At 41.0% G+C, this 21,726-nt stretch overlaps 2 protein-coding genes across 2 annotated transcripts in view; both read left to right on the top strand.

Annotated features, from left to right (window-relative positions):
• Positions 1-2,182, top strand: part of prr12b (proline rich 12b) — a gene marked incomplete at its 5' end in the record, with an annotated part of 35,797 nt that extends 33,615 nt beyond the window's left edge. The window contains 2 exons of the mRNA XM_079177640.1: positions 457-552; positions 1,174-2,182. Of these exons, the coding sequence (XP_079033766.1) occupies positions 457-552; positions 1,174-1,308 (231 nt within the window). The 3' untranslated portion in view covers positions 1,309-2,182. The remainder of the gene's footprint in view (positions 1-456; positions 553-1,173) is intronic.
• An 8,490-nt stretch (positions 2,183-10,672) lies between these two features.
• On the top strand, positions 10,673-21,449 carry tspan4b (tetraspanin 4b). The gene is made up of 8 exons (XM_079177725.1): positions 10,673-10,974; positions 13,280-13,349; positions 13,560-13,751; positions 13,831-13,905; positions 15,880-15,975; positions 16,423-16,536; positions 18,775-18,858; positions 19,546-21,449. The coding sequence occupies exons 2-8, from the start codon at positions 13,281-13,283 to the stop codon at positions 19,612-19,614; spliced, it is 699 nt and encodes a 232-aa protein (XP_079033851.1). The 5' UTR covers positions 10,673-10,974; position 13,280; the 3' UTR covers positions 19,615-21,449.
• Positions 21,450-21,726: the final 277 nt, after the last annotated feature.

Raw genomic sequence — 21,726 nt, 5'->3', positions numbered from 1 at the left:
AAAGATGGGCGGACGTGAAGACGTTAGAGATGTTGTTCAGGGCGGCAGAGAGCAGCAGGCTGTATGCACTACACTGAGCATCCCAAATGAAATGCCATTGATCCTCTATTATATTGGAGTGGATGCAGAAATCTCAATAGAGGGAAGTCAGAAAATGTATTGTTTGTAATTTACGTTTTGATTTGCTGAAGAGCAGTAAAAATGTATCTCATCTAAGACACATTCTCTTAGATCATTTCAGCTGGCACTTATTGTTACGTATAAAGAAACATGACAATGCTTTTTGTTATTTAATATTGTATCTTTCAGAGTACAAAGGAAAGGTTTTCTATGGTGTTGCTTTTATTATCAGTAGTGCTTTTTTCAAATGGTGGGACAGTCATTCAGGAGAAAACATTTCCTACAAGAAAATGCTGGAAAGAATCTTCAATCTTTTTTTGTCTCAACCTTTTTCAGGATCTAAAGCTCTCGATTGAAACTTGCCGGATCTACAGTCTGTATCATTCCCTTCACCACTACAAGTACCACACCTTCCTGCACTGCAAGAAGGAGGTAAGGATGACTGCATCAATGCTAAATGTATTGAGGTAACAGTTTGGCTCCAATATCCCATCTGTGTCTTTGTGTAGAAAACGCTTAAACTGGCATATTTGATTGGAATCCTCTGCTCAGACAAAGTGTTGATCAGTTTGTTGGGTCAAGATAATAATTGATCTCGTCTTTCCCTTATTCTTGTAGTTTGTCTTCTCTGTTGTCATCAGCTTTGCATTGTGAAAGGCTAAGAACTGTTCATGGCATTCACGCTGGCATAGATGTGATATATTTTCTTAGCATGGTCGCTAAATGCTGTTAATGTTATCCAGCTGTTTTTATTATTTCAGAGAACCATATATCTTGTGATTTCTGAACCCATCCATGGTTAGCTTTAATTTAGAGCTACTGTATTAGCAAGAGTTAAAAGGAGCCCCAGCGAATCCCGGATAATTAATCTGGTAAAATATGTCCACACATATCTATGTGATATGTTAAAATGCTGGCCTGTCCAACAACGGGATAGTTAGAATAAACTATAGTGAGCTATTCCTGACTGTTTGCCACAGGGACTACACACACTGTGCTTGTTCTGCAGTGAATGTATGCATGTGTGTAACTGACTTGTTGCTTCCTGCCCAGACGGACAGCATTGAGCAGGCAGCGGAGGACCCCGGGCAGGAGGAGGTGGTGCAGCAGTGCATGGCTAACCAGGGCTGGCTGGAGAGCCTCTTTAACTCCTTCATGGAGCTGCTTAGCCTCAGTGCCAAGGCCTGAAGGAAGGACCACAGCCCCAGCCACCAAACTCACACATCGACCTGCAGTATTAGGAGGATAGAGGCATCCAGAGTTTGTGAAACAGATGGATCACGCTACCGAAACTGTACGGATGCTTGTAGTGAGACAGCAACTCTTGGTTTGTTCGTCGGAGATTTCACTTTTAAAGTTTTCTTATTAAGTCCTTTTTAAAGTAGCTCTTTATTTCAAGAAAAGTATTGAACGGTGGAGGGAGTGAACTACGTGAATGTGATGGATTTCCACAAAAGTAAAAAAAAGGGATTAGCACTACAAAAGAGTTCTTTGTTAACACCTACAGAATTTTGAACGACACACACAAGATGTCTATAAGTATTAACTATTATGGTTTGTATAATTTATACGAGGACATTTACAAAGATGTCCGTCCTAACATGGGATTGTTTGCTGTTATTGTTTTTTGAAAAATGTTTTAAAGGGATATACATAAAATGGCATCAGACAGACAGGTAAACTATAGTTAAGTGAGACAGGAGTGAGGTTAGAAAGGACTATATGATAGTCTGTCTTTGCCTGTCTCAGTTAGAAGCAGTTGATTGAGGGGAAATGTATTTCAAACTAAGCTGTGTTCTTTCTGTTTGTTCTTCAGAAGACAATAAGAGAGAGGATTTAATGCCTGTTAGACCATGAATGAAAAAAATGAAGCACGACTTTCTCGAAGGAAGTGTGAGGCGAAATGATCCAAAATCATAAATGTCAGTGTTTAATGTCAGTCATTTTTATCTGTTTGTTGTTGATTGATATTTCCTATTCTTTGACCTCTCAGAGGATATACTTGTAGAGCAATTCTGTTGTTTTGATGTGTATATATTGTACAGCTACTTCATTCTCTAGTTTCCAGTTGCTCTTCTGTACATGAAATTCCTGTATTTGAAATAATGAAATAAAACTGTTCAAATGACAAAAGTGATGATGAATATAGTACCTTGTGCTCAAGTCATTTCACTGAAGTTTGAGCAATGCATGAGAAGTGGATTTGAGCTGATACAGAATCGCTGCACTAAAGATCTAGCAGGTTAATCCAGAATCTAGAGCGGAAACCAGGAGGGTCAAAGATGACCCGTTCATGGAGTTAACTACCTAAATAACACGAAAATTCAACATGAAGTTTGATGACTTTTCCAGATCCGTTTGTACCATTAAGGAAAAGAAAATCGCTGCCCTTTAACAAAACATTTTTCTCAAAAGCTACACCATCAAGGTACAGAGACTGAAGGGTGTTTTTTGACCCAGCATTAAAACATTTTAATTTACAGATAAATAGAAATTGTAATTGCAATTAGACCCCATCATGACGTTCGTTTTTGAGGAGGGAAGTGATGCCATTGGTTGCCCCAATAGAGCCTGGTGGTGAAGAGGTGTAGAGCAACGGCTGAAGATGAGGAGCGGGACATCTGATGAGCTCAGTGGAAGGACCAGCAGGGAAGAATGTGATGGAGACCGGAAGGGATTGGGCTGAGGAGGGTTGCATCGATCTGACACTGAAACGACGGCTGACGGAAGGAGAGAAAGGAACAGACTCAGACCGCAGCGTGATGACTGGCTCAGAGGTCGTGGTCAAATCTGATTGGTTTTACTGAAAGAGTGAAAGCCTGCGACAGCTGATTGAGTTGGAAGCGGCAACAGACAGAGACAGAAAGTGTAAATCAAAATAGAGTAAGCATCATTCCTCCTGATTGATTACGATAAGCTTACGATAAGCTTCATGAGAGAGACTGTCGAGTAACCACGACAGTGTCATGGCCACTCAAATATCTGGGAGTGTAAATACTCCCCTTATACGTGTCTCACACACTCTCAGTACTCCATCATTCCTCTGGCATATAGTGTTTGACCTTTCATGAGTCATCCCACTCACTTTAAATTCAACGTGAGCTTGTATACATTATGGCCAACATAGCAGGGCAGTCTGGCGTCCAGACCACAACACACAGACTCACAAAGTCAAAGTGCAACACACACACAGCAACAGAGTCATGTTATTCTGTCCCGTAGTAATGAGGATAGTGATTTTTCATTTGTTGCTTATGACAAAAACCTTTCAAGGTGAATGTGATCCTTCCACAGAGGAGCAATACGCCATGTCAGTGTAAACAAGACAACGTGAAGGGTTAGATAATGGATCTGTGTGTGTGGGTGTCTATGGCATGGAAAGTTATAATGAGGTGTTCTCCATTCATGTGGAAAACCAATAGTGTTGTTAAAAGGGACAAATAAAGAAAAGGAGCAAGGAGTAGAAAGAGAGAGAGACTGAATCCTGTTTGTTAATTATTATATTATATATCGAATGTAAATCCATACTCTGCTGTTACATACATTTATATAACCTTCATATAGTCTTTAAATGGTTACCGGCCGGTGCAGGTCCGCAGCTATGGTTTAACGCTGTGTATTGAATAGGTGAGAAGACAAAAATATCAGGACAGTTTGTAATCTCTTTTTGTGACTTATCAGTAATACTTCCCTTCAATCTTCTTTTTATTACCATCACCATTGACAAAATGAGACTAACCTCACCTATGACAACTTAGAGGGGGCAGCTTAAGCTAAATCCAACTTCTTGTAAAGGCTGAACCTTAAAAGAGATCATTTTGATGTATGCAGAGTATAGCGCAAAGCATGAAAATCTTAGCTAAATTATGAATGATTATAAATTCACGCATATAGTATGTGTATACACACAGCATGAGGGCAAAATATCGAAATCATTACAAACACATCTACACGGGTGACTCAAGTAGAATTCAGGTCTGGTATTTGTCACCTTTGGAGATGAATTAAGAGTGGATTGTGGTTTAATGAAGCTACAAATATCCAAGTTGTATGTACAACTATACCATCACTTTGTATGTACAACTATACCATCGCTTTGTATGTACAACTATACCATCGCTTTGTATGTACAACTATACCATCGCTTTGTATGTACAACTATACCATCGCTTTGTATGTACAACTATACCATCGCTTTGTATGTACAACTATACCATCGCTTTGTATATACAACTATACCATCGCTTTGTATGTACAACTATACCATCGCTTTGTATGTACAACTATACCATCGCTTTGTATGTACAACTATACCATCGCTTTGTATGTACAACTATACCATCGCTTTGTATGTACAACTATACCATCGCTTTGTATGTACAACTATACCATCGCTTTGTATGTACAACTATACCATCGCTTTGTATGTACAACTATACCATCGCTTTGTATATACAACTATACCATCGCTTTGTATGTACAACTATACCATCGCTTTGTATGTACAACTATACCATCGCTTTGTATGTACAACTATACCATCGCTTTGTATGTACAACTATACCATCGCTTTGTATGTACAACTATACCATCGCTTTCAGGGGAGCCTCACTTTTTAACAAGGTGAAATATATGCCAGGAATAGGCAGGTGTCAGGATTAAGGAAAGTCTGGCTTGTGCTTTCCCTGATAAACCTTCTGGACCCGAGCCCTATTTTTAGGCCTCTGCTCGAAAATTGCATACCCATAATAAAAAGAGTGTATTTCTGGAACTACAAGGTTTATTTGAATAATTTTGACGTTATAATAAAAGGTAACATTACTTTTTTCTTTAACGGAGTACATAACATGTGTGTAACATTCATTATAGTCGTTCCTGAGAAGTGCATTGTACGACACGCTGTACGCTAAACTTTCTCCATAAAATCGAGAGCCCCCCAGGTAGAGAGGTTTTTAAGGATGATTTTGCTGAGCCCTTTTCACCTCAACCACACTAACTGGGTTCACTGATGAAATCATCCGTTGTAGAAATCAAATATAACATCAAGTAGCATTAGTAGTTTTGCCGAAGACAGCACTGGCAACACAGATTAATGAGACCGCGGTGGCTGCCACACACACACACACACACACTCTGCCTTCTACTGAACAGTGACCTCACCAAGCACATCGTCCCCACCAAATGAATTGTGTAAACTTGTGACGGAAATAAAGCCAGTTACAGCTCTTGCACAATCGTTACACTCCGTAACCTCATTATGAGTCCTAATCATAATGCAGGCCAAGTTTACCATTACACAAATTATCATATCCCAGGTTGGGAGATACTACAGATTGTCACTATTATTTTGTAAAGAATCATCAGTCTGACAGCTGTAAACATAAATATGGAGGTGACACATGCTGCCTGATGGATGCACTGGCACTGCGAGGATGGTGAATGGAAGAATTAGGGGGATGCGAGTGTTTAGGGACCTCCTCACCCACAAGCACCTCGATTTCTGTTACAAAAAATATTTTGCTTGGGCTTGCTCTCGGTAGTTGCCGTGATTCACCGTAAAGAACCATTTATTTTCCGGGAGGCATGAGGTTGGCATGAGGTTGATCCTCGTGCAGACTTCAGTTTTTATTTTGGCAGCTATATTAGATTTAGTCTTGAACATGCTTGTTAGTCTAGTTTTAGTCGTCAAAATGTGATTCAATTTTAGAATTTTTTTTTACTAATCAGGGTTTTAAAATGAAAACAATCTCCGTCCACACAGGCATTCCCTCACCGTTTTTGAAAAGATTTTCATCCCTACTAACATGCCTGAAAACGAATATCACATGACTATTTACGTAAACTGGGCATGCTGGTGCCGGTGTAAACAGAAAGTAAATTGATTGCTTAGTATTATTGTACTCTTTAATAATAGAAGGCCAGGCTTGATAATTAAGATCTTCCTCTCAAAACTTCCTCTATAACCTCAAACGGGCGCATTTTTTGTGGATTCTTTTTAAAAAAAAAAAAATGTTAAACCTATTTACAAGGCTAAAGATCTTGCTCTCTCTCTCTCTTACAAACACACCTCACATTTACTTTAAAATGAACACTTACAAATCAAAGCTTTACTATTATGGGTCAATACATTTGGTCAACATTCGTTTCCTCTCAGTTTATTTTTTCTGTGAACTTCACAAAATAAGCATTGATAAGGAAAGGAAAGTCCTCCGTTTTGTGTCCATTGCCCTCCTCAAAGCCTCAAACCGTGACTTCAAATGTCCGCTTTAGGCCTAATAATGCCACTGGACGAGCCACTCGCTAATCGTGCCAATAATAGCTTTGTGTCTAGGTCGACAGCATCAGACTGTGGCTAAGTCCTGCACCGATGATCTTGCGTTCCCCCGGGAGGAGCACAAGCAGCAGCTGCGTTTTGCCCAGGCTGCTGACTCTGTCCATAGCCCGGTGCCAGCAACAGTGGGACGTACAGGTTATGATACAGAAGCTGGAGACCACTCACGAAAGCCTCTGACCATCTCTGACCCCGGCAACCTCCCCCTCGCCACCATCCGCATCAGTATCAATAACAGAGCTGGGGGACCTGACGAGAAACCAAACGCCGAGCCATGCTTAGCCCCCCCCGACCACCCCCACGTTGCTAATCTGGCATGTTCGTGATGCTGCCTCTGGGAGGAGACAGCAATTGCAGCAACAACCATATTCTTACAGTAAAAGGGTTGAAATTGTACATGGCTTCAGAGAATGTTTTTTCCAGCACTACACATGCAGTTTTAAAGGTTTGTTGTTATTTGTGTTATTAGCCATCTTGTGTCAGCTATTAACAATGGCCAAGAGACGCCCCATCCAAGTTGGACAGGACGTTGCCCTTTCCTCCATGGACGAGGCGAATAAAGGGAATACGGTAAGTGATTCCTGTTTTTCCTCTACTTCCCCATTAGGGCCCCTACACCCCACTTCTGTGGCTAATAAGGTATTCATATCACACTGGTTATCTAGCCACCGATCTGCACAGTGAACCATCCGGGCCAGCCAGAGGTGCGTCTGGGCATACTATTCTATACAAATGGTTTAACAAAAGTCAGGTTTTCAGGAGACACAGGCTGACAGGAATTTACATTAAAGAGAATCAGGACGAAGCCAGAGATAATTCATGATAGAAGAGAATTGATGCGTAAAATACGAAACAAGGTGAAAATGTAGTGGATGAGGAGTAAGGATAATTGTAACTAATGCATTGATTGTGTCCTAAATCATGTAATGTGGTCCTGTGAGCTGCCTGTTTGGGCTCTAAATTGGTGAATGGTGCAATTTCGTCCTTTCTTTGAGGTTGAAAGGGAAATTTTGTAGCTCACAGATCATTACTAAAAAGAGGGAAGGGGGATTAGGACTAATTGATATCAGTGCAAAAAAGACACACTGAGGGTGAAATTATACAGCACACATGAATGGATTCTGGCGGGCTGCTTATCAGTACGGTGTATGAGTGCGTACACTTTGTGCGTCTTCTCTCCCAGAAATGCCTACAGTGGTGAGCCAGAATTCTAAAATTCATAATAATAAGCACAGCCCCAAAGCTCTTTTTAGCACTGTGGTACATTAGCACATTTGCGTCACTCCAGTCCCATTGGGCCGTTTTGGCGATTGACGTTGCGGCACGATAGCCTATCAGTGTTGAGATGCTACCCCTGTCATCACTGACGTCCTGCCGTTGTTGAATCAGGAAATAAATACCAATACATCGCAGAGCATGAGAATTCGACACAGAAACCAGAGATATCTTCAGAATTTCTCTCCGTGAAACCAGTACACCAGCCTTAAGACTTTCCAAAGAAATAAAAATACTACTTAACGAGTTTGAGAGTGGGTCCGGTTTGGTCCTCCTGCCTTGCTGTCCTGTGGTCTTCTGAGATCTGCTCTGGTCTGTGCACTGTCTTATGCAACTGCAGGGCTATGTGACGCTCAGAACGTTACAGGGGGCTTTGTGACGCTGAGAACGCTGCGAAAGGGCTTGATGACCTCAGGTGTTCTAGAATGTCACGAGACACAGAAATGCAAGCACGCACGCACGCAAAAAACACACACGCACACGATTAGTGCATGCGCGCATGCTAAAATACTTACACGAAATGGATTGTAATGCTCGTTCGACATAAACCAGGCGTGCGCCGAATCGATCACCGACATATCACGTTACCATGAAAACGACAACAAATATGATGTATAACTGTGGGTATTTATTTTATACTGTGTACTCCCTCATTTGAACGTCTTCCAGGCTCTTTCCTCACAAGTTGAGAGGTGATTTAATATCATCTATTTACTCGTTTTTGTCAAAACAGCTTCAATAACAAAATCAAATATTTGATGAATAAATAAATAAATATCATCTGATTTCATGTTTATGTTTTGTTCTACCTTTAACCCTTAATGTTTCTGTTTTATTTTATTCATTCGATGCACAAACACACACACATTTTTTATATAATTTATCAAGGTCACAAAAATCGACCCAAAAAAAGATTAAAACGTTATGCAAAACTATAAATCGGAAACTTTACAGATCAACTTTTAAACATGATACATTTGTTATATTATAAAAATAATGCCTATATCCTGTGATTTGAATCCGGTCTAAAACTTAATGGCTTCCTCCTTGGCCCATGCTACATAATTCCACCAAGTTTCATGAGAATCGGGCCAGTGTTTTTTCTGTTACTCCGCTGACAAACAGACACACACATACTGAGCCGAAAACATAACCTCCTTGGCTGTGGTCATTATAATTGTTTCAGCTCTAAACTAGCGAACAGCTGTTTACAAATCTGTGGCAACATTTTTTTTATTTGTGGAAAGTGTCTAAACTCTGTCACAAATCAGGATTATGTTCTACTTGCACCATTTATAAATGCAGAAATGCGGATGTGCTTGTTTCAGTGCATGCGCACATTGTAAATGCGCACCATCTTGTTTTTCTGCAATCAGAAGTGATGGGGTGGGGCTAAGAACAACCTAATGAAAAACATTTTTAAGCAACCAAAAATATTACAATTGACTTTATTTATGTCAAACTAAAGATCTGATTGGTTGAACACTATGACAATCAACAATATCTTCCCCATTCACTTAAACTGCACATGGATTCACTGGTGAGTCTGCAGGCCTCGGGCCTCTCTTCTACCTAGAGACACGGAGGTGAAATCTGATTGGATAAAAGCTCTACTTAAAACAAGCTGCACTGGAAGCAGAGCAACTGAGGAAGACAGTAGCTGTGCAATGAGAAAATAAGATAATGGGAAACATATTTTTATAAATTATGATACATGTAGTGTATTTAAGAACAATTATTAAATTATAAAATAGCTATAACTTTGTGATTCTGTTTAGGCCAGCAGAGAAGGCTTTGCAGGCCCTGACGGCCCACCACTGCCTGTAGCGCAATCTGAAAATCTCCCCCTGACGTCTGTGTCAGTGATATCCGGTTTATCCAAAGACGAGCATTGTAACCAATTAGATGTAGCGATACAATGGAGACTGGGTCCGCCCACTTACTGTCAAAAAGAAAATCTACTCGTAAATCTACGAGCAGAAAAAAGACTCGCGAGCGACTTTTGCCTGCGCGAGAGTGAATTTTGATCGCGCGAGACAGACTTTGGCTCGCGGAGTGATATAAAAGCGCTCGTCAAAGTAAAATATGCGCGTGGCTTGGATTTCATTTGTGCTCTCGGATTTTGACAGTGATTTGCCTTCGTAGTAGAAGAGCAGTGGGGAGAGCACACATCCTGTCTGTCAGGAAAGAGAGTTTTGGTTCAAGCATTTCTGGCATGAAGGTGTTGAACCCTTGCATATGTCGCTGGGGAGTCGAGGTGTTGCAGCATGTAGTGCAGTCCCATCAACACCAGTCTCTCAAACGTTTTCATGACCACGGATGTCAGGGCGATGTTAAAGTGCCACATGTGTGTCTTTTTTCATTGGTGGGTTTAATGTTTTGACCTTAATTGAAGAATCTAATTTATACATTTAATAATGTGACAATACAAATATTCTCATTATGTATTTTGCTATTGTTTGCATGATCTGCTGATGTCAGCAGAAAGCTGTTTTAGTTGACAGAGTGAAGTGCTCACATGTATTCAACATAAACAAACTTGCATTAAAAAGTGAAAAACAGAGATTTAGTTCAAATGTGTTATAGCTTCTTTATTTTTGCTGTTTTTTTACTTTGAGAGAGACAACACATTTAGAGATAACACAGCACAGAGACAACAAAAGTTCATGTTGTAGTAAAGGAATAGAAAGCAGTGGCTAGCTTGACACATTTAAAGCTCTAAATCCACCATTTGGTCAGGGAAGACAGTGTGCATGCTAAGTGCAGCAATGTAAAGAACATCACGGAGACACAGGAAACAGGAGAAGTGGGAAAAGTGGGGCAGGCTGAGGTTTAGAAGCTATGAGCTGGAGGAGGGACAAGTAGCAGGAAAAAATGGGAAGGGGAGGAACACAGAGAGGGCGGGCAACAACGCACATCTGGAAATAATAAGGAGAGAAAGAGAGAAAGCGATGCAGTTCTGTTAAGAAAAGGACACAAAAAGTAAAGTAAAACCTTAGAGGTGGAAAATTACACAACTCTAATATAAAGTTCTGAATCGTGGAAGAGGACAAGTTGATTTGGGGAAAGCGGGCGGACAACGTCTACTAGTGAAGGACAATAGAGAGGAAGAGAAGCAAAGCCTGGCTGCTTCAGGGACCAATGCGAGCAATTCTGAAGAGAAAAAGTAAGTGAAGATCAGAACCAGGGGGTGAAGCAGCCGGGAGACACGAAGAGGAGCAGGACAAAGAATAGAAGCTCACCTTCAGGTGAAGTCTACTGCACATGAATTACTGTTATACTAAACATTTTGTCCTACTAATCACTGTTTGTGTTTAGTTTCTATGCGTTCGAATGGAACTGTTTTCACTGTGCAAAACATCTGTGGACCTCATTAAACACACTGGGCTGCTGACCATAATAATGATAATATCAATTATAGTTATCAACATAATAATCTCAATAATGCATTAAATGAGTTGCAAGGATTGCCCTTCAAACCACCTGTTTACTGGAAGATTTCTTTTGTCACTTTTTATGCTTTTTCACTTTGAACGACTTATTTCCAAGAAACTTATGAGCACGTCTCTGTTCTGGACTTGCATTAATACAGAACCTCTCTAGTTTTCAGACCACTCACAGCGCTGTGAAAATGACATTCATTCACTGATGGCCTCCATACAAGGTGCCACCTGGTTTTACAGTTTTACTGATCTGTCTAATAACTACACTAATCAATTAGTCGAGGACAGCCCTACTGTTGGCATGTACCTGATGAGGACCTCTGGGCTTTTTGTGCCTAAAATATCCAAACATAAACCACAGCAATGGCTGATGAAATACTGTCCTGTGTGAGGGTTACTGGTGTTCGATCAATCACTGTAGGTCTGAGCTTTTCAAAGCCTCCCCGGGGGGGGGGGGGGGGGGGGGGGGGGCTATACAAACTATTCAGAGTAGAGACCAAATGGAAATAAAAACTGATGACATTAGTTTTTACAGTGTAGTGATAAGATCACATAGCATAGCCTAAATATGTGTGTTTTATAGATAGCTCAGAGATACAGTAGTTTCTATTTTCCTACTTTCTCTGAGTCAGAAACTGATGAATCAGTGAATCAGGATAGTCTGAAGTTATGTCAAACAGCAATATTAGGCTGTCTTGGGTCAGTTGTTGAGTGTCTATGGCAACCTTAGGCACTAGCAATAAGTGTGCAAGAGAGCTCTTTGGAGACATTGAGGTTCCCTTTCGTCCACACGCCAAATTATCTTTCATAGCCACTGGCAGATGCTCGGTCTGTTATTGATTGATTGATTTTTTTCAGTGAAGCATTCTGCATTCCGTCCCTGCCTCTGATAGGCTAGCCCTCTTTGCCTTATTCACAGTCTCAGACTTTGGGAACCTCTGCTGTAGGTCTCACCATGTCCTCTGACTATTCACCTATAGTAGCTGGTAGAAACACAAGCTTTCCTCCTTGATTTATACAATCAATACAACAACTAACATCATTCTGTGCCATACAGCAGCTATCGTCACTTTGCTCTGAAAAAGGGTTTGTAGAAGATGTGTGACTCACAGGTTTGCTGCGGCCTTGGGAAATGCCTTCAGCAGTATAATTAGGTCTACTGAGGAGAGGAGGGAGCTTCCTTCCTGTCAGCAGTTTGACTTCCTGTGTGGGGTCAGTAGTCAGTGTGAGGACCACTTAGTCAGAGACCAATCACACTTCTACTGTGAACATGCTCACACACAAACACAAACACATAAGGTGTTTGTAGGGTAAGGTTTCACAACTTTGACCTATTAAAAACATCAACGTCATATAAACTCATACACTAAAAGAGTTAGTCGCTGTAATTATTCCTCTTATAGTGACCAAAATATCCACCGTCTTCATCCTGTGCAAAGAGAACAGGAAGCTGAAGTAGCATCACAGTAGGTTGTATCACAGTAACAAAGTACACATGTACAACATGTACAACATGTGACTATATACCAGAACATATCGCTGTCTGTGGAAACACACACACGTCAGAATAGCATTACCTTCCGGTCTCCACTTCTCATAACTAACATTACAGTAACTTACAGTCCTGTGTTTAACAAGACAACACAATTGTAACATAGACGTTCAATACTTTTTAGTTTGTATGTAACTGTAAAATAACAGTAACAGAAGAACCAACCACATTAAGATAAATACATTTCATTACAACCAGTATGGACAAAATCTAGAGTTCGGTTAAAAGTGTTAATAATTAACAAACAGTTGATTCGAACTAGCCAATCCTAGTTTAGGATAATATCCTCCCTGGACACGCCCCCGTTGTATGTGTTTGTGCTGTAAAAATGAAATTGAATTGACTTGAAACATCTTATCATTCTTCTTCACAATACACATTTCCCATCTCTTTGGTGACTCAAACACCAGCCCTCTCACCAAGGAAACCCCAGACACACCACAACAAAGCCGCAAAAGAGACATGACGGCACAGAAACACAGTAGCCAGGCTAAGTTAGCGGTGACATGCAGCATTGTTTAAACGTAGTTCTCCTCTGCTTCCCTCTTTCTGTTGCAGGATGTCAGTGTCTCGGAGGTGTTTGTGCTGTGTCAAATATTTGATGTTTGTCTTTAACCTCATCTTCTGGGTCAGTATTGCTCAGTCCCAAGTTGCTGTCATACATTTTTGTCCATTTACACTTTCCATAAAGAGTTCACTTTGAATATGCTTATTGCATGCTTCTGAAATTATTTAACACTGAGTTCCACAGACGTGCCAAGTTCGCACAATTTCCAGACAATGCATTGTGAGTAAAGTTGCATTTTGACACCGGCTTAACATTACGTTTCCTGAAAAGCTCGGAGGATGCGGCTTGTTTGGCATTGGAGTCTGGCTGTCCTTCACGCAGGCGGAGTTTTCCTCTCTTCCCCTGTCTTTTCCATCCCTCTCAGCTGCCAACCTGCTGCTGGTTGCCGGTGGCATCACCATGGTGACTGGCTTCCTGGGTTGTCTCGGAGCCCTGAAAGAGCAGCGGTGCCTGTTGTTCATGGTGAGAGGTCCACGAGGTGCGGAAGTTGCAGATATTTTTTGGCTATGTCAGTCTCCAACTGCTCTTTTCTGTTCTGCAGTTCTTTGTGATCCTCCTGCTCCTGGTGCTGACAGAGGTCACTCTAATGTTGGTTATACACATCTTCCATGACAAGGTGAGCTCACCATCCACCAATGCAATGTACACAGAGAACCACATAGAACGAGAATAAAATAAGCAATACAAAGTAAACGTCTTCATAACATCACTATTGGGGAATGATCAAGACTAAGGTTCATCTCAAGATTAGGAGAGAAAATATAAAGGTGGTGAAAATGAAGATGAGTTGGAAAAAAACAAGTCTGGTGTTGTTGTTAGATATGGTTTAACAGAAAAGGACATGGGTAAGTTCAAATCTAGATTTGGCTGAGTCGGCTGGAATCCTCTTTGCTCAGTCTTTCTCAGATTAGGTTCCAACGTTATTGAATATATCAGATATCCAAATCAATGCAGCAGTTATCATTGTCAAAATCACTAACAGAGTCCAGTTGTATTTGGAATGGCTGCAGGATGTGGAAAAGATTGGTTACTGGTTGAGTTCTGCGGGATGATGAGGGGTGGAAGAGAGGAACGGAAGGGGGCCGGTTGCATGGCGATGAACAAGAGCCGAAGGTCAGTCGGGGTCGTGTACGGTGGGGGTGGAAGGGGGGATCGGAGGGGGTTGATTGATCCGGATGAACGAGGCGTTTTGTGGATGGAGCGTCCGGGATCCTGTGGGGGTGGAGACTCAGGGTGAGTCCACTTCTTATGTGCGGTCTATGAGTTGGACACATACCTGTATATCTAGCATAGGTCTGCACTGGTGAGACACAGCTGACTGAATTAGTGGGGAGAGAAGCTGATCTTGTTCCTGAACCTTAGTTATATAAAAAAAAGGAAAATACGAAGACAGACGATAATATAACCAGGGGGCCCATAGTGACGGGGACATTTGATCTCGTTGTTAAGTACAATGTACATGTAATGAAACAGAAACACAATGTTTTCTTTGCGCATTACTCTCTAGGAATCCTGAATGTTTTTCATTATTACCTCTGGTTACGTATAAAATGTGATACAAGCAGCCTCTGGGTTTGGGATAATGTTTATAAAATATATATATACATATTTTTGTAATCACTAATGTTCATCAAAGATTGTCACAAGCTTAATAAAATGGAGTAATGCGATATAATCATCAGAACTCCAGTTTAAAGATGTGTCTAGTGAGGATGGATGCAGCAAGCATCAGTCAAGCTGCTGTCGCCTCACAGCTGAGGGTTCTGGGTTTGAACCCGCTGGGTGAGTTTTAATGTCCCCCCCGTGTCAGCGTGGGTTTTCCTCTAATGGTCAATAACATGCAGGTTAGGTTAATTGTAGGTGTGACTGTGTTTCTATGCGTCAGCCCTGTGACTGAGCTGCGACCTCTCCACAATGAACCCCGCCTCTCTCTCAATGTCAGGAATTTTAAAAACACATCACCATGGGAAATTGTATGTGATTGCTTTTCAGTATTTACTAACATTATACATTATAACATTATAAAGTAAATAATCAAGCAAATGCCCTTTTATGACACATTGCTGTATGTCCACACTACCAGGGCCTCAGTTGTAAAAGATCTTAGCACCAGTAGAAGTCCCAGTGGAGGTCCTTCTCCTGCTGTGCCTTGATAAGCCATCCTCTTCCAGAGGTTCCTGTAACAGGCCATCTCTTCCCAGTTGTTGAGGTTAATGCATTATCTTCTCAGGTGGGATATGAGGTCATCCATGTAATGCTTCTTTTGTTCCCCTTGGGTGCGGATTGTATGGCCTGTCCATCGAAGCTGGTATCATGATAGTTGTGGAGATACCTGGTAGGTTGGCTTCCTCCAGGATGGTGACGTTTGTCCGCCTGTCTTCCCCGTTGGTCCAAAGGATCTTCCAGGCATTGCTGCTGATATTGTTCCAGGGCTGTGATGTGTCTGTTGTAGGTAGTGCAGCATTCAGCCCCGTAGAGGAGTGAGGACAGAACTGCTGCTTGATAGAGAAGCCGCAGCAGACTGATCCATGTTCACACTGCCTGAAGATCCTGGATCAAACATCTGTTTCTTTCTTCCTCTTTTTGTAAGCTGGATTCCAAAGCACAAGGTGAACTGAAGGAAGGTATGAAGATTTATGAATCAGAACCTGGACTGAAAAAATCTTGGGACAACGTCCAGAAAATGGTGAGCACTCTTTACAAACAATGCATAACGTCTTATGTTGCATGCGTGTACAGTAGGACAGGCTGTTTAAAACAGAACCAATGATGGCACTACTGGTGGTCACTCCACCCTAAAGGGATCAGTATGCCGAAAACTAACTGCTACCTTTACCTCTTGTCTAAGGTTGTTTGACACTCTTAAGCTACATACAGCATCCTGTATTTAAACAATGTGTCAGGTATCCCTTGGTCACATTTCAATGTCTGCAGGCTGTATAGATCATTCTGACGGCCTTTTCTCTGTAACATTTTTCTTTTCCTTTATCACAACTGTAACCGTTAGTAGAACCTACTAACCACTCAGTGGCTGTGATACTATTGGGATTGTGTACCCTCCATCCCTGAGCCCGCTTCTCAAACAGGACTAGTCAGTAGTGTATAAGTTATGTCTTGCTGTCTCTTCTCCCAGTTCAAGTGCTGTGGAGTAACCAACAAAACCGACTGGTATGACGTGCTGAATGGAACGTTGCCCTCATCCTGCTGCTCCGTTGGGACAGACCGGTGTGTTGACGGATGGAGTGAGGTTGGTCTGCTGCTCAGCTATAAAACAAGTTGTTTTTTTATTTTGTCTGATTCTCTCAAATGAAATCTAAATGTGTTCCAGATGCACGAGTGTGTCCGAAGGCCCTGATGAATTTAAAAGGAGTCAGAAAAATGAAGCCACACATATTTGTGACAGTAACTGGACACTACATCCAGTATTTGATGTCATGATTTCCATTTATAATTATTATAATGAACAGTTATCGGTAACTTACCTTGCCTGCCCTTTGCCCTTAGCATCTGAGGCATCGATTCATATGAACATCAGCAGGTCGGTTTGGCTCCTTATGAAGATCTGGAAGTTACTAGTTGTCAGGATCTTATTTCTATCTAAATGTGCACACCTGAAACACAATACCAGCTTGTTCTGTGATTGCTGTTGGTTTTGCAGGAGTGCGGATTGATTGTTTAATAGAGGTTACCCACAAGACTGCTGAATTGTTTTTGCTCAGTCAAACAAGGTGGATTTTCATACAGCACTGACATGCATTCAGAAGTAATGGGTGGCAGAGGCTCAGAGGTACAGGGGGTCGTCCTCTAATCTGAAGATTGCCAGTTTAATCCCCAGCTCCTCCAGTCAGCGTTCAGAAGTGTCCCCGGGACAAGATACTGAACCCCAAGCTGCTCCCAGTGCCATCTGTGTGTGAGTGTGTGTGAATGAGCATTAGTTTAGATTCTGATGGGCAGGGGGCACCTTACATGCAGAGATGGGCAAAAATACATCAAAATGTATTTTGATACAAAATATAAAATACCCCCAAATAAATGTATTACAACAAAATACAAAATACTGGTGCCAGAAAATGTAACAAAATACATGTATTTTTATATATACATAAAATATTTAACTTGACAGACAATCCGTTGAACTTGAAGATCTGAAGACTGAGCTCGTGAACTGTTTTTTGATTCGTGGAGAAAGTATTTTGATTATTTTAAATACAAAATTACTCCACTCTAAAGTATTTTGCTACAAATTACGTTAGATTTTTAATCGGCCCTATCAAATACAAATTACAAAATACTCAAAAGTAATTGAAATACGTATTTCAAATACAAGTAATAGAAATACTGCCCATCTCTGCTTACATGGCAGCCTCTGCCACCGGTGTATGAATGGATGAATGTTGACATGTATTGTTAAAGCACTTTGAGTGGCTGGAAGACTATAAAGTCACTATACATATGCAAGTCCATTTGAAAAAATCTACACAACAGCATGCAGGGAAAAGGCCAGCAGGTAATGAAAGCCATGTGGTTTATAAATTCAGATATCCAGAAACAACGTAATGGCCGTTAGAGTGCCACAATGGGACTAGAAAGTACAACGTGTAGAAAAGTTAAGGCACTGTACTGTACACACACAGCTAAACAAAATAGAATAGAATGGACACATTCCTCACATTCTTCATGTGTGACAGAGTCACATACCCTCACCCATCTGGAATCCATTCAGATCTAGTTTGAGAGAATTAAGCAGTTTCAAATATCTTGTGAGAGATTTAAAATCTCAACAGCATTATCCTGGCTAAATAAAGGCAGAGTAAAAAACATAGGTTGAATTTGTCAGGAACTGTTGAAGCTAACTGGCAGCAATGTGTTTTTGTATTGCATTACATTCATACATTGCCACCACAGCTTTAGCTTTTACTTTGGGTCTTTTTTCACAGACTTGTTTGGTTATGATTGTGTTGTTTTGGTGAAATCGTGGAGCACAATAACGTCACTACAATGAAGTCCATTAGAACAAGCCAGCACTTTATCCAGATTAATTAAAGCACTTTATTTGAAGGTCAAGCTGAAAGTCAATACTGAAATGTTGCTATTAACCCCTCACTGAACAGATAAAGTGTGTGCACTGAACTACAGTAAGTACAGTAGATTAAAGTGTGTCTACATACTGTGATAGTGTTTACAACAGACAGCTTGAGGAATCATTTTACTCTTCGATCTTCATTTGGCTGACACGAGTGTTCCTTGCTGCTGTGTTTCCAGATCTCATCATTTAACTTGAGTACAAAGCCAGTATTGGCCAGAACAAATACGATGACAGTTAACTCTAATTGCAATCATCTTTTAAAATAGTTTCTTAGACTTCTGAGTTTTTTCATTCGTAAGCATTATCTTGCAAATAGTTCTGCATGAGCATTCTTCCCTTCTCTTGGTCTTTACTGACTGTGTTAGATCTGTCGTCACTGTCTCTGTCTGTTCCCTGCAGCCGTGTTATCAGAAGGCCAGGCAGTGGCTCCTGGATAACATCCCCTCCGTCCTGGTGTTTGGAGTGTGTATTGGTGTTGTGCAGGTATTTATCTCCAATATTTATGTGTCGTTAATATGATACTGTCTTTTTAAACTCTCTCTGACCTCAGTGATTGTTGACATGTTGTTAGCTAAATGTACACACTGTCATTTAATCCCTTAATCCCTTCAAAGTTGACATTTTGGGGAAGTGTTAGCAGGACAGTAGACATGCACTCTAAATTCTGAATCAAATGAATGTGGATGTATTAAAAAAAGTGTTATCTTTGATATACCTTAAATGTAGATGAAGTTGTGTCTGTTTGCCATCTATCATCCATCCATCCATCCATCCATCCATCTATCTATCCATCCATCCATCCATCCATCCATCTATCTATCATCCATCCATCCATCCATTCATCCATCCATCCATCCATCCATCCATCCATCCATCTATCATCCATCCATCCATCCATCCATCCATCCATCCATCCATCCATCCATCCATCCATCCATCCATCCATCCATCTATCATCCATCCATCCATCCATCCATCCATCCATCCATCCATCCATCCATCTATCTATCTATCCATCCATCCATCCATCTATCTACCTATCTGTCCACCCACCCATCCATCCATCTATCTACCTACCTATCTATCTATCTATCTATTGGTCAGGTTCTAGAAATGGCTGCTTAAAACATCAAATTGAAATTGATTTGATTTGACCTCTTCTCTGGTCAGATCCTGGCCCTGGTGTTCTCCTTGCTGATGTACTGTCAAATTCTGCGTGCTGAGAAGGACTTGGACTGACTGCAGACCAGCTGTTCACTGGCCCTTGATGGGAAAGCTCATCACAAACTCCTCTGGGATCTGAAGACACCCGCAAAACCTGATCCAAATCCAGTGTGGCTCCGCTGCTTACTGTGGTTTCAGACCTAACATGACTGCCTTTCAAAGGCATTGGCTTCAAAATGAATATTCCCCAAAAAGCTATTGTAACTCTAGCCAACCAAATCAGTGGGCAATCGACACCGGCAGTACAGACAAAGCCAGTATTAACAGACTGAGGTTTGGTTGTACCAGCCATGAAATATAGTCACATCACAGATCAGTAAGCTTTCATTTTACCACTGGAGTTCATCAGCCTCCAGACAAAACAAGTGACAGTGAAATAACCATAATGCATTGCACCTGGAGAGTAACCTGAGGGGAAACACCGGGTCCACTGTCATCTCACAAGAATATCTGTCTCTCCTTATTTTACACTATTTTGTTTCCAGCGTTGCTTATTTTAGAATTTTTGTCACGTATAGGAAATAATAGAGTGACATTTGTTATTAATTCTGCTCATCATATTTCTGTTTACTGAAACAACAAGGGATCATTCTCTGACTCACCATTCCTAATGTCATTATCTGTCCAGGATGTCAAGAAGAAGAAGAAAATAACAAAACAGAAAGAAAACTTCATACATAGCACTCGGTTCACTTTGTTCATATTTTCAAGCCTTGTATTTATTCCTACTTTGAACATTCCATGAAGCTCAGTGACTTCCCAGCTTCACGGTGCTCTTACTTCAATCTATTTCATCTAATCGTCATAGCAACAAGATATTCCCATGGTAACTCTTTGTCATTCTTTATTGTCCTTATTTACCACACGAGTTTATCCAAGCTTGTCTTTTTTATTGTTGCATACTGTAACATTTTGTGTTTTAGCAAAAGCTGTAAGATGATTTGCCATCAGTAAAGTATTGTTGAGACATTATTGATTTGGTCATGTTCCATACCGATTTTTATTGCAGTTTATTTTCTGCCAACACAGCGTGACGTATCTAAAGAAACCAAAGCGTGTTTTCAGAGTCTCCATAGAAGAAGAAAAAGAGATGTGTTTGCCAGTGGAAGGCAGTGATACATTGACACAAGTCACACTTCCACACTCAGCATAAGCAACAGCACACAGTGTAGTTCTGGCTGATATACTGGACCACTAAGCTGTTCCTGCTGTAACAGTCCACAACATGTGGTGTGACAACAAGCCTTACCGGAACCCCGTGGGCTCCTCTAGCACCACTCACAATCAGCAGTACTCCACTCTCCTCTTCTTCCTCTTCTTCCTCTACTCTCTCTCTCTGACTGCTGCAGCTTAGATGACACACAGTCCCTTCTCTTGATGTTTGGCAACCAATCAAAATGCCACTATATTACTATCATTTCAGCTTAAAAGGCCGAGACCAGCCATACATTTACCAAGTTACAAAGCTTCAAATAATGCTTTTGTGACCGGTAAGTAAGATTAAGTACGATTTATTTATAAAGCGCTTTTCACAGACATTGGTCACAAAGTGCTTAACAGGAGCAGAATTACAAACATAAATAACACAATGTGACCATATAAGGGCCAATCATTTACATTTAAGAAGTTACAAAAAACAGAAAGTACACAATTAAAACATGGCTTAAAAGCAGGCCCGGGGCATGAGTTTTACCCAAACGCCAGTCTAAACAGACAGAACACGAACCAATCAGCATCCTGTGAGGAGCTACTGGCAACTCAAGTCTAAGTCTAAGTGTGTGTGTGTGTGTGTATGTGTGTGTGTGATATTCTCCGTTGTAAAATATAAATAAATGTTGCATTGATGAGTTGATGCCTTCTGTTCTTTCTCTAGTGTCAAAGTGAAACTGTAATTAAAAATGGAACTAATAATATAATACAATATTGAAATAGTTTCATTCAGGCCTAGTGTTACCCAGAGATGCTCCGAGTTGAACTTGTATTCAGCCAGAATCAAATAAAGGGGTCCAAATGCTACTCCATCACTCTCCTGCTGGGCCTTGCACCGTGACGATACCCCGCCCCCCTCCTGTGTGCTGTATCTGACTATCGCCACGGTAACAATGTCCTCTGACAGAGAGCAAATAT

Source organism: Pholis gunnellus, assembly GCF_910591455.1.
Source record: "Pholis gunnellus genome assembly, chromosome: 17".
Taxonomy (NCBI): Eukaryota; Metazoa; Chordata; class Actinopteri; order Perciformes; family Pholidae; genus Pholis; species Pholis gunnellus.
The sequence above is the reverse complement of the archived record's forward strand: the minus strand, read 5'-3'. Positions and strand labels throughout refer to the sequence as shown.